General features: G+C 43.0%; 1 protein-coding gene across 1 annotated transcript in view; it reads right to left on the bottom strand.

Annotated features, from left to right (window-relative positions):
* Positions 1 to 13,230, bottom strand: part of TTC27 (tetratricopeptide repeat domain 27) — a 1,783,878-nt gene that overhangs the window by 1,386,605 nt on the left and 384,043 nt on the right. Inside the window, exon 5 of the mRNA XM_069607906.1 lies at positions 9,746 to 9,848. Within this exon, the coding sequence (XP_069464007.1) occupies positions 9,746 to 9,848 (103 nt within the window). The remainder of the gene's footprint in view (positions 1 to 9,745; positions 9,849 to 13,230) is intronic.

The following is a 13,230-nucleotide window of genomic DNA, read 5'->3' as shown; positions in this document are numbered from 1 at the left end:
GAAAAGGGGAAGGCACCACATATCCAGAGGATAAGAAAGATACTATACCAGAAAGAGACATTTTGGGAGTGCCAACCATACATAAAGCAGCATCTTGGGAAAAGAGGAAAGTCACCATATATCCAAAGGATAAGACAGACTGTACCAAAGAAAGAATTTGGGAGTACCAACCTGCGAGCGAAGGAAGAAAATAATACATGAAACCACACTATCGGAGGGGGTGAATTGAAATTGGAAGCTAAGCAACCAAGACATCATAGAGCAGAGTGCTATAATAGAGGGTCTGAACCCCTGTAGGATAAACTAAAATAATCCTCAGAGAAAAGAGAGGGAATTCTCAGTCCCCTAGAAGAATTACAGAACGTGATCCAGCAGATAATTATAGACCATCTGTGCTGAGCTTATTGAGTGAGAGATGAAAATCAAGAGAATCCCAGTGACAAACACAGCAACCAGGAGAAAGGATTCATTCCCATTGACTTTGTTATATTAGTGGTAGGGTCAAATAGGTTAGATTTAGACAGCAGACAGACTTTTGTTTTTGGACATTCACACTGACCAACGAGCACCTTAATTAGAAAATAGGCAGAGAACACCCCGTAGATGTAGGGAGAGATCGGCTTAATTATATGTTAAATAAACAAGGAAGTCAAACATCTACCTTGTTCCTGTCCTTCTGATCCTCCACTCCACATTAGACTACAGTGATTAAGCCATTCTCCATAGCAGGGGCCAAGAGTATGTGTTAGGGTCTAGGTAATGTGCACAACTTATTTTTCAAACACAATGACTTTTGAACTGTTTGATGCATTTGACATGGTTCTGACCGTTTCTCTGTACAATTTCAGACAGTTACGTATAACGAGTCAAGCGTTATTAGCAATAGAATTTTCACAAACGTCAATGGTACATAGGTTTCACCTTTGCTTTTGCAAATTACGTCATTGGGAAAGATTTCTGACTTGCAGGAAGACAAGCCAAGTTAGTCAAGAATCTTTCCCAACAACGTCATTTGCAAAAGCGAAGGCACTCTTGAAGTAAAAAATACAGGCTTCAATTCCTGAACAAACTAAAAAGGTAATCTTGGAGGATACATTTTTAGAAATATCACAAGTTACAGAATTGGATACCTTTTATTGAACAAAAATGTATGCAGAGATGGAACAAAACAATAACTCACAAAGTCCCAGAGACCTCTTCATCAGATGTTGCAGAGTGAAAGAATTTGTAAAGGAAAGCCACAGCACAGATCATTCTCAAAAAGGAAAAAAGGAATGTTTAATTGGCTGGAGAAACGGAACAAATGGAATGTGGACATTGAAAGTGCTTTCTTATCTAAAAAGCCATAAACAATGATCAGAAGTAGGAGACACCGGATTGAAAACAGTACACATTATGGGAGTTGCATTTAACAGAAAAAATGAGAGAAAAATTATTATTTCCCCATGTAATCATTAAGCTGGGTGCAAGCAGTCTTAGGGCTACAGGAAAGAAGAACAAAGCACCATTTCAGTGCTTGTCAATGGTGTCATATCGGACTCATCGTGTAGCTTCTCAAGGGCGTACCTAGGTACTAGGTTCTTAGAACATGTGTTTGTAGGTGGCCCTGCAAATTGAGTGGGCATGTTTGGGAATTAACTAACAACAACTCTTAAACCAATTAGTAATAAAGTGAAAAATTGCAATTAGTTGCATATCTCTTCTCCAATTCCGTTTGACTGGGCTCACTGATTACAGTTTTCAAATTACAGCTAAAAATAAAATGAAAAAACACTAAGTGTACGCACAAATAGTCTACTGAATGCTGACATGGACAGGTTGTCTCCATCTTCCCACTCCAGACTGATTTCTCCAACGGAGACTTACTGTCTGATTTGCAGAATATTTCTAGAAAGGCATATTTCTATTGATTTTGGTGCAAAACCTGCACACTAGAATAAACATGAGTGATGGGCAACAAAGCATGCAAATATTGTCAACAACGGAGTACTTGGATGGTGCACAATCGATCACTGCCCCTCATCATTCACGCTGGTCACAGGCAGGCATCTATATTGACCTTTTCACTCAGAGAAGGGCATTAGTAGATGCGGTGATTCACACCAATTAATCAGCCGATCAATTTCAATGGCTTGGGTGGATGTGGGGATGACCTAGGAGGAGTTCAACATTGAAATCAGAACTGATTTTCCTCAACAACATATGAGAAAAGACTAACTTTATAGGACACAGTAAATCAGATGAAACATGATGCAGTGAAAGTGAGAAGAGTACAGCGGTTGATACAGGAGAGGTTGAAACTACCAGTGGCTCAACAGAGGTTGCTTTCTCATGACTATAAAACATACAAGAGTAGACTGCACAAAAGTGGAGATAGGTAGGGTAGTTTGCTAGACTGGTTCATAAAAAAGGAAGAACTAAGGCAGGATATAACCTGAGAAATTAATGGAGCTTGGGAACGGACGTTCAAGTAACCACAGATAAATGGCATTTATCATTCGGTCCATTCTCTGTTATATATGCAATCCTCGCTGCCAGATATAGAGCAAATATTTTATTCAGAAAACTGGGCTAATGCAACCAATGGATACAGGCATAATAAAGTTAAATAAACCATTGTCAGGTCAGAAGATCCAACTGGCCACTGTAGAACTTGGTACTAGTAAACTTCGTAAAGTGATGATCTTCTGACAAACTTTACTCATTTACCAAGTCTTTGGGCCTGAATTCATTGGTGAAGGCCTTACAAAAGAATTCCCTGCTAGCTTCCCTACAGAAGGTGAAGATCACAGTCATTAAAACCAGGAAAATATCCTGTTCATTGCACCAAAGAATGGCTCCATACTGCTATTAAATGAAGAGAAACTCCCAGCAAAATGATCATAAACAAAATACAAGGGATAATTAGGAAACTGATCCACATGTGCAGGTAAGTCAAATATGAATATATTGAACGAAAATGTGAAATGTCGCAAAGCTGAACTGCTTCCTTCAACTGGGGTGCATTTTATTCAACTGTGTTGAGAAATATTGCGTGGATAAAGTGAGCAGATAAATGTGGCCTCACATAATGGACAGCACCCAACATAGGACATGGATGTCACATTCATGGAACTACATATCCATGAGAGAAGGCCCAAGCGTGTCAGAAATATGACCAAGGCAAGAAAGCCCAGCTTGTACTACAGAAAAATGCATTTCAAAGTGATAAAAGCCAAGTAAATCAACTTTAAATTCATAAAACGTCATTATGTGTTTTTCAAATAAAGCATTACGTTGTATAAGGATTTCATGTATTGTGGCAGTGTATTTCACTCAAAGCAAGAAAGATTAAAATGTAAACAGTGTACTCAACGTTTCAACAGCTGGCAGATTTACCGAGCATACACCATTGTTTCAGAACATGTTGAGATGCACTTCTAAATGAAATTAGAAACCTATTACAAATGTACTACATATTATAGGCATACAAACTGTATATAGGAAATAGATTACTGTTTAACTCATCTCTATGAACCAATGCAGTTCTAAAATGGTTTTGCAATCTCCGCAACTAGCTTGACCAAAAGCTTCAACTTCAACCACAAGAACATATTAATGTTGTGAGAAGCTTATAGTCCCATGAGATTATCTTGGCCATCAGGGGTAAACTGGTTTATTGATTAATCATCAAGAAATCCATTGATTTTACATACCAAAGAGCCACCTGTGCAAGTTCCATGAATAATCTGATGCTTCCCACCCACATGTCCCATCTATAGTGAATATTTCAACAAATGAAAACATTAAATGCATTCTAGCAAAAGACTCAAGCAGTGTCCTGAGCTGATAGGGGCCATGTGAAAGCCAGACCTAGCTTCAAGAGAAAGTGCACTTAGGTTTTGAACTTTGAACTGGGCCTTCCAATACAATTCTTTAGATGGAGCTGTGAGAGGCTTTACAAAGGAGGCAAACCTGTGTCATCCTTAACTGAAGGGCATGCCTTAGCACAAAGGTTTCAGAATTCAAAGAAATGAAGTTTAAAGATATAACCGGCTTCAGAAATGCATTATAAACACTTTTAATCAAAAGGAAAGTTCTATTCCGGCTATGAGATTCTCCTATCAAATTAGCAATATTAGAATTAAAAATTAATATCATAAATGTTAATTGTTGCATATGTCATTGTACATAATCATGTCAGATCGCTCTGAATTCGAAGGGCCACGGGAATCCAGAAATCCATATTTCACCAATGTGTCATGTTGCTATCAAACAAAATCAGGGCTAAAATATATGATTTTGTATTCAAAGGTGAAAGAGCATACAGCCCCTACCTTTTCACATATTCATAAATATGATAAACACATGGGGGGAGCGAGGGGGTGAGGGAGGGTCTGGGAGTGTAATCCAGTGGAAAAATGTGAGCAAATAAAAAGTGTGCGGTCAGGATGGCATAGTATGAGAATAATTTCAATTATAAAAGAAGAAACAGAGAATGAGAGAGCTCACATTAAGCTGCCAAGAAAGGTCAGAACTTTTCCAAATGGATGGGTGCTGATGTTGGATAACATGTGCAGATGAAAAGGCCTTGTCCATGATGGAGCATGAAGCAGGCATGCTTTCACAGAAGAGAGAATGATCAGCAGGGCTTGCTGATTGGGAATTCCATAGAAATGCTTAAGAATCTCTACTCGCTCTGTGCCTTAAATCATTGTTTAAAAAGAGTATGAAAATCCCCAATGTAATTGAAAATAGCCCCCCTAAAACTTGCCTATGCCCCAGGAGTGCCTGGGCTGGGGGCTAACTGCCACTTAAGGAGGCTCATTCGAAACATACTGCTTTAATATTTTAGTGCAATAGCACTTTCACACGGGACTTTAAAGCCAAATGATGTCCAATTCATTGTAGAACACATAGTATATCCCTTTGAAGCATGTGCAATGACTGCTAAACAATCAACAACAGAATAGGGCATTGTAGTTTGTTAATGTAAGTTATATTATGCTTTCGCTGTACCTAAAGAGTAATGAGATTACCTTTAAAATAGAAATAGGATTTTCCTTTCTCTGTGCTGTATATGCAGTGTAAAACAGGGAGCATGTGCCAGCGTGGAGATTGCAGCATTTTGGTAAATGCTAATTAAATAAACGGAATCCTGTGGTTTTCCACAAGTATAGTTAACACCTTAGGCTGTGAAACGGAGGCCACACTTTATAGCCCTATCGCTCGCTATCCATAATCTGTAGACTATATGATGAAACATGTATTTTTTGTCGGCTATCGGTGCCTATAATAGGTAGGGGTTTGTTCTTCATAAAATGGGGCTTCTACATGGGCTATTATATAACATTCAGATGATGTCGCCAGTCATACAGTGGCAGATATAAAAAAAAAAGAATAATCACAGAATGCTGCAGAAAATGGTATGTGACGAGGTAGAAACTGAATCAGGCTTAAGGTGAGGACATGGCCCAAAAAAGGAAGAGGGAATGGGTCTCATGGAGTGGTTCTCAAGTAATCCCTTGCGGTAGAGAATTGCTGGCTTCAAGCATCTGTGCAACAGATTTCTGACCTGCTGATACAGGCAGTCACTTCCTTGCAAGACCAGCCAATTGTAAAAAATTGTAAAGTGGCAATGGAATATACTGAAAAGGAAACTGAAGCCCCTTCAATGAATCGGCCCCATTTTGGGGCTTCAAATACTTAAAACCGGTAACAGAAACTGATCTAACCGGATCGAGATTGGTGCCGTTTAACAAAATGGGCCACTTAATAGAAGAGGGTATTTGTCTAATTAAAAGTAAGTGTACAGGACAACTTGTACAGACTACACTGGGCAAGGCAGCACTTTAGCCCTGGCTGGAGCTAGCAGAAAAGCAGGAAATTATTTTAGTTGGATTTTAAGTTGCAGTGTAGTATTGGCTGTCAGTTTTAACAAATAAGTTTTGTATTTTTATTCATGGGAGAGAATTCTTTGGGTTTGGAATGAAAGGGAGGCTGGGTAAGATGTTTTAGTAGCAAAACGTGAAGCATATGGGGACTCTGCCGTTTTATTTCTAGCAAGGGATTCTTTTTTAAAAGATGGGCAGTGAAATGGGCTGTATTTATAGGTGATCATTTTGCATTTCATTTTTAAAAGGTTATTGCTTCTAAACAATGCTTTATTTGTTTTGCTTTTTAGGCAACTCTGTATGCAAACTGCAAGGTACTGTGAAGAGCCAGGAATGAGACAGGGACAAAGAGCTTATGATAGTGGTCATACACTTTTATTAGATCAAGAAGGGGATGGAAATTGCCACTCTAACCCTAATCTAGGAGGTATTTCCCTACCTCAACTAAAAACTAAGGGGTCTGTCCTTTGTCAAGATGTTCAAAGCAAAAATATGTCCTGTATCAAAAATCTTATCCTGTCCCTCACACTCTAAAACCAACTCTAGGTGGCAGCGACTCGGGCACATTGTCATAGTAAGCAACAATGACTTACGATAAGGGAGAGTCTAGAGCATGGGTGCACAACATACGGCCCGCGGGCCAGTTGCGGCCCGCCATGCTCTTTTGTCCGGCCCGCGAGGCACAAAGACTTTCCTTATGGAGGGCGGCCCGCGCGGCCGGCCTCCATTAGGAAAGTCTTTGTCTTCCGGGCCGGACAAAACACTGGCCCTCATTGGCTCAGCACACACACGCACCATGTCGCTCCTACGAGCCACGTAATGCGTGTGTGCTGCACCAATGGAGGGCCAGCACTACGGCTGGCGTGGTCCATAAGGCTCGATGCCGGAAGGCATTTCAGCCTTGGACCACGCCAGCCGTAGTACGATTCCAGCGTTCCGGCTTACCTGCCTTCCAGCACGTCTCCGGTAAGTGCTCTGTTTGTGTTTGTGTGTCGGGTTTGTTTTGCTTTATGTTTGTGTATGTTGAGATGTTGGGGTGCGGGGGTGGGGGGTGTGTCGGATGTGTATGAATGTTTGTATTTGAATGTATTGTGTGTGTATGTTGAGATGCGGGGGTGGGGGGGTGTCGGATGTGTATGAATGTTTGTATTTGAATGTATTTTGTGTGTATGTTGAGATGTGGGGGGGTGTGTCGGATGTGTATGAATGTTTGTATTTGAATGTATTTTGTGTGTATGTTGAGATGCGGGGGTGGGGGGGTGTGTCGGATGTGTATGAATGTTTGTATTTGAATGTATTTTGTGTGTATGTTGAGATGTGGGGGGGTGTGTCGGATGTGTATGAATGTTTGTATTTGAATGTATTTTGTGTGTATGTTGAGATGCGGGGGTGGGGGGGTGTGTCGGATGTGTATGAAAGTTTGTATTTGAATGTATTTTGTGTGTATGTTGAGATGCGGGGGTGGGGGGGTGTCGGATGTGTATGAATGTTTGTATTTTAATGTATTTTGTGTGTATGTTGAGATGCGGGGGTGGGCGGGTGTCGGATGTGTATGAATGTTTGGATTTGAATGTTTTTTGTGTGCTGAGTTGGGGGTGGGGGTTCAGGTCTGTATGGCTGCATGTGTGTGTGCTGAGTTGGGGGTGGGGGGTTCGGGTCTGTATGGGTGCATGCTTGAGAGTGTGTGCTGAGTTGGGGCGTGGGGGGTTTGGAGTTGGGGGGTGGGGGGTTCGGGCCTGTATGGATGCATGCTTGAGAGTGTGTGTGCTGGGGTGGGGGGTTTGGAGTTGGGGGGGTGTGGGGGGTTCGGGTCTTTATGGGTGCATGTTTGTGTGTGTGCTGAGTTGGGGGGTGGGGGTTCAAGTCTGTATTGGTGGTGGTTTGTGTGTGCTGATTTGGGGGGTGGGGGTTTGGTTGGGGGTGAGGGGGCCATGGGGCATAGTGTTTGGTTGGGGGTGAGGGACCATGGGGCATAGTGTTTGGTTGGGGGTGAGGGGCCATGGGGCATAGTGTTTGGTTGGGGGTGAGGGGCCATGGGGCATAGTGTTTGGTTGGGTGTAAGGGGGCCCTGGGGCATAGTGTTTGGTTGGGGGTGAGGGGGCCCATGGGGCATAGTGTTTGGTTGGGGGTGAGGGGGACATGGGGCATAGTGTTTGGTTGGGTCTAAGGGGGCCATGGGGCATAGTGTTTGTTTGGGGATGAGGGGCCATGGGGCATAGTGTTTGGTTGGGGGTGAGGGGGCCATGGGGCATAGTGTTTGGTTTGGGTGTAAGGGGGCCATGGGGCATAGTGTTTGATTGGGTGTAAGGGGCCCATGGGGCACAGTGTTTGGTTGGGGGTGAGGGGGACATGGGGCACAGTGTTTGGTTGGGGGTGAGGGGGACATGGGGCATAGTGTTTGGTTGGGGGTGAGGGGGACATGGGGCATAGTGTTTGGTTTGGGTGTAAGGGGGCCATGGGGCATAGTGTTTGGTTTGGGTGTAAGGGGGCCATGGGGCATAGTGTTTGGTTGGGGGTGAGGGGGACATGGGGCATAGTGTTTGGTTGGGGGTGAGGGGGACATGGGGCATAGTGTTTGGTTGGGGGTGAGGGGGACATGGGGCATTGTGTTTGGTTGGGGGTAAGGGGCCATGGGGCATAGTGTTTGGTTGGGGGTGAGGGGGCCATGGGGCATAGTGTTGCTCTCCAAGAGTGAACCCAATAATAAAGCTAAAACAGGCACAGTTAGGAGATGTTCATCTTTGGCTTTTTGAGGAAACCTGACTCAACGAAGGCCATACTCCTCTTGGGCAACCCAAACAGCAAACTATAGCAGTCCAAAATAACGGCATTTCCAATCTAGGGTCAATAAAATATATATAAGTTAATTAAACAGGCGAGATACAATAACTAAATAGAAATAAATTATAACAATGGAAAATGTGTAGTACAAAATGTAAGTTTGAAATGCAAATAAAAATCGTTACCCCTCAAAAACATTCTTTTTCCATGTGTTTAGTACAACTTGGGGGTTTAAAAAGCCTCCTGCCACGCCCCGCCTACCGCCCCGCCCACATTAACTTTTCAGCCCACTATAGCCCTGATGTAAGGTACTTTCGGCCCTCTGTCAAAATCAGTTGTGCACCCCTGTTCTAGAGTCATTTGGGGAGCCCAGCCCTAGAAGGTCAGAATTGTAATCACGGTTTTATTCAATCATTTGTTAGGAATAATTCAATATGCTGGAAGCATTGCACAAGGCCAAGTACGTGCCATTCTCACCCAATCGCCAGTTTCCGGGGCAAGTTGAAATCTGCAAAAGAGTAGACTGGGAAGAGGCCTGGAATGGAGACATCAACACATCCAAAGAAAGTCAGCATTCAGGCTCCATTTAGCGCACCCGGTGATACCTTGGGATGCAGTACACTTATTTGTGAAAACATATCCGTTCAAGATTTCCAAAACACATCAGAAATATATATCACCGGGAGCAAGAGAGTATAATGACTGTTCTGAGGGCGCACAGGAGAGGGAGGGGGGGGGGCGAGGAGGGTTGGTGTTCTGAGATTTCACTGAATTCAGCCGAGTGGATGATAAATGAAGAGTGGCATTCACAGAGGTTTTTGGCTTCTGGAGCAGACGGAATGAAATCGAGAGCAAGGGGCATCAAGCGGCAGAATTACACAACGAACAAAAAAGGATTGTTAAATCAAAGTTAATTTGAAAGGTGCCTTTGCAGCCCCCGCAGGTTTCCCCATCTCCTGATGGGCATTATATGGCAATAAAACAAATGGGCACTCCAGCCAGCAAACCTGCTGGAAGTGCAAGCGGCCTCTTCTGACAACACTGCCGTAATGGACCCCAGCACACGCAGACACAAGATAAATGGCACGTACCTTCGTCTACGCAGGTCTGGGCGAGAGCTAAGAGCTCGGGAGAGCGCTCCTCCAGCAGCTGCTGGTGAATGCTCGTGCATCTCAGAGTCCACCAGGGCAGCGTCTAGAAGAAGGAGCGAGAACATTTTAATTGAATCCCACAGATAAGCGGGCCTGGAAGATTTTCTGCGCAGGTCAGAGGCTAACGCTGCATGTAATTCTGAGCCATGCAACTGTCGCACAAGGGGAGCAGGAAGGCGAACCCTACAGCGCCGTGAATAACATTGAAAAATATATCTAGCAAAACAAGGTGATCAATTCAAATGACAGTACTGTGCATTTAACTCGGAAAGGTCCCAGGGAAAACGTATTGAAATGAGCACCATGAGCCCGTCCCACCACCAACCACTGTTGAGCAGTGGTTGGTGGTGGGAAGGGCGAAATAGGGGCGATTTCTCCCCTGGCTGGCAAGGCTGTTGGCTCCATGGACAAGGGCTGCAATAAATAAAAGAAAACATGTAATACAAATGAAAAGATCCTAAGGCATCCAGCATGCCTGCAAGGAACAGGGCATTGCAAGGCCTGCTCAGCTTCTGTGTGGATGCAGTGAATCAATGCTGACAATGCTGTAAATAACCCAGGGTGGCCCCCACACGGGCCTCCAGAGTGACCGAGTGGGAGGGAGGGAGGGACCCTAGGTGCAGGCACACTGCCCACAGCAGGCAACCTATGCACTTCAAGGACAAGACTGTGACCCTGCAGGATAATGTTGGCACCACTTCAGCCCACGCCCCAATGGTCTTTTACGATCCTCAACAGCTTATCTTGTTGCCAAGAAAGTAAATGTCCATATCTAATTAGAGTTTGAACTTGGTTTCATCTTGGAAGAATTATTTACTTATGTTGTGGTGAATTTCTTGATCACTGCTGCGTTAATTTCAAAAAGGGTTTAACTGCAACCCAAATAGCACCCGTAGATCTTACTAATGTGGTCATGCTAGTAAAGTTTGTTGGATTATTTAACTTTTGGGCATGGTTGGCAAACATGGGCAGAAAGATCTCAAATTCAGGCATTACTTAATGGAATCGGTGACACTTTTTCATTCTCTTGACCACAAAATACTTATGTGAACAACAAGACACACATACAATTAAACATACAGATATGGAGACAAAGCTACACGAACAAACAGATGCATCCTTTGAAATATACTTTACAGTCACAAATGCATTAAATGCATAAAAACAGTTACGCATACCAAAACAAACAAACATAAAAGCTTCCTTGTCAACACAAATATAACAGTCTTTACTGACTCTCCATCACCGGCTTCCAGGTGAGCTCCCCTTGCAGTCTCCTCCGATCCATGAAGAACATAGCTGAATTTCCAGAAAAGTGCAACTTAGAAGCACAATGAAAGCAAAGTCTCCTTGGCTTTTATAGCTCTGCATTGTCCAAATTCAGACCCCCCCGTTATCCCCCCCATTGCCAATTAGCAACTTTGTCGTGTCTGCAGATGTTGAGTGGCAAACCAAGGTGGTCTAGCATCTACATATGAGCTACGGCAACGGAAGGGCGTGAAGTGCCGCAAATCAGCTTAGTGTGAGAACATTTAAGAGGTGCGGGGCAGGGAAACGGTCGCTGAGCAATATGGGGAAGAGGGTGAGCATGGAATAAGGGAAAGGGACTGAATCAAAGGATGGCATAAAAGGAGAATGCAGGTGTAAAGAAAGGAGAAGGAAATTGAGGATGAAGTGCAAGGGAAGGACACAGAAAGGTGATGGGCAAAGAAAACAGAATAAGCGAGAGAGAGAGAAACAAACATGCAAGTGCAGCTCACAAGATTGAGTGACTCAGCTGAGATCAGTGCCTCACCTGGATACCACTGCACTTGGATGTGGTGTTGGCTTGGCCCATTTCTTTTTTCTGGTGAAGTGATGTATACTTCCATTTTGAACATGTGTTTCTATTACGATTTCTTTTATATTTTGTCGGGTCAATTTATCATGGGACCTTGTGCTTTGAAAGCCATTTATTGAAGAATGCACTAGTTTAGCTCTCGAAAAAGTCCTCTGCAGACATCGCTTTCTTGGTTCTTAAACTGAAGATTGCATAGGAGAAGATTAAGTCTCGTCTGCTGTCTTATTGTAAAGTAAGGGTGAAGCCAGGGCACCAGGGTTCAAATTCAGCCTTCCACGCTTTATACATTGTGTGATCCTGAGCACATCACTTTACCCAACTGACTTATTTTCCTCAACTATCAAAATTAGTATCAGCCAACAGTGATTTTGTTCCATTTGTTCTGTGGGAAAATTCTCACTCATGGGGTTTATAAGCTACAGTATTTTGTGGGGTGAAATAGCCCTGACTGCCATGATTAAAAAGGCCAGGGTCATTGGGGGACATGACACTAAATAAAAGGCCTGAGAGATGCGAAATGCCTTTCACAAAGAAAGCGAAATACACATGGCAAGGATATTTTGACTAATCGATGAAGAGCTGAAATGTTATGTCCATGAAACAGCAGTCCACACAACCCTCAATGGGGTGGCGGCATTGTGTTCAGCAGTTGCAGTGAAACAGAGCACTTTTTCATGAACATTAAATAAAATGATGTAATTTCGTTTTTCCCTCTAAACTAAAAATATGCTCAGTAAAATGCTTGCCAAGTTTTCAAAGTATGAACATGATTTCTGCCCATCACCAGCTGGACAATTTCAAAGTAACATGCATGTCATTTTGAAGTAGTGTATTTTATAAGATGCCATTTTAAATGCATGTAGGCACGAGTTACAGGCTGTTTGTTGCAAGGGGCCAGGATGTTGATTTCTGCAGTATGTGAAACCCAGCCCCCTCCCTGTTGCCTGGGAGAGAGATCTGTCTGCTTTGTCAGTGTCTCCCTCAAAAATACAAGAAAATAATTACTTTTGAGATCAGAAACAGTGGACCAGTTAAGATTGGGGCTGGTCTGGCAGCAGTGAGGACCTCCAGGTCACAATTCACATAAAAAGTGCATTAGCTGGCCATTAGCTCTTGAAGGACTGAGCTTATGTAAACACAGATCCCTCTATTGATGCCATGCCTGAACAAAGCAGAAGTGAAGCTTAAAAAAAAATAAAAGGTGGGAGGTCTGAGCAGTAGTGGAACTGCCCACTGTTTGAAAGGGGAGAAATGCATTTGATCGTGTAAATTGGACAGTGTACATTGGAAAATTGTAATTCTAAGCTTTTATTAATGGTGAAATTGAACCCCTACTAACCATATACAAACGATTTTGGTGGAAGAAACAGAAGTTATAAATGAAAGTGTGATTTGGGCCTTCTCGTGAGTCTTAGAGATGTGAAAATTTGATAAAACATGCCAATCATAATTCCAATGATGTCCATAAAGTGGCATATTTTTCACTGATATGATTTCGGAGTAAATGAAGAAAAACTATCTTTGCACAAGAAGGACACAGACTTCTGACTAGTTTGTGATTCACTGTCAAATGTAGTTTAAAAAA

The sequence above is a fragment of the Ambystoma mexicanum genome, chromosome 4q (assembly GCF_040938575.1).
Source record: "Ambystoma mexicanum isolate Mex_15411 chromosome 4q, UKY_AmexF1_1, whole genome shotgun sequence".
NCBI classification, from domain to species: Eukaryota; Metazoa; Chordata; class Amphibia; order Caudata; family Ambystomatidae; genus Ambystoma; species Ambystoma mexicanum.
Note: the sequence above shows the minus strand (reverse complement) of the source record. Positions and strands in the feature narration are given on the sequence as shown.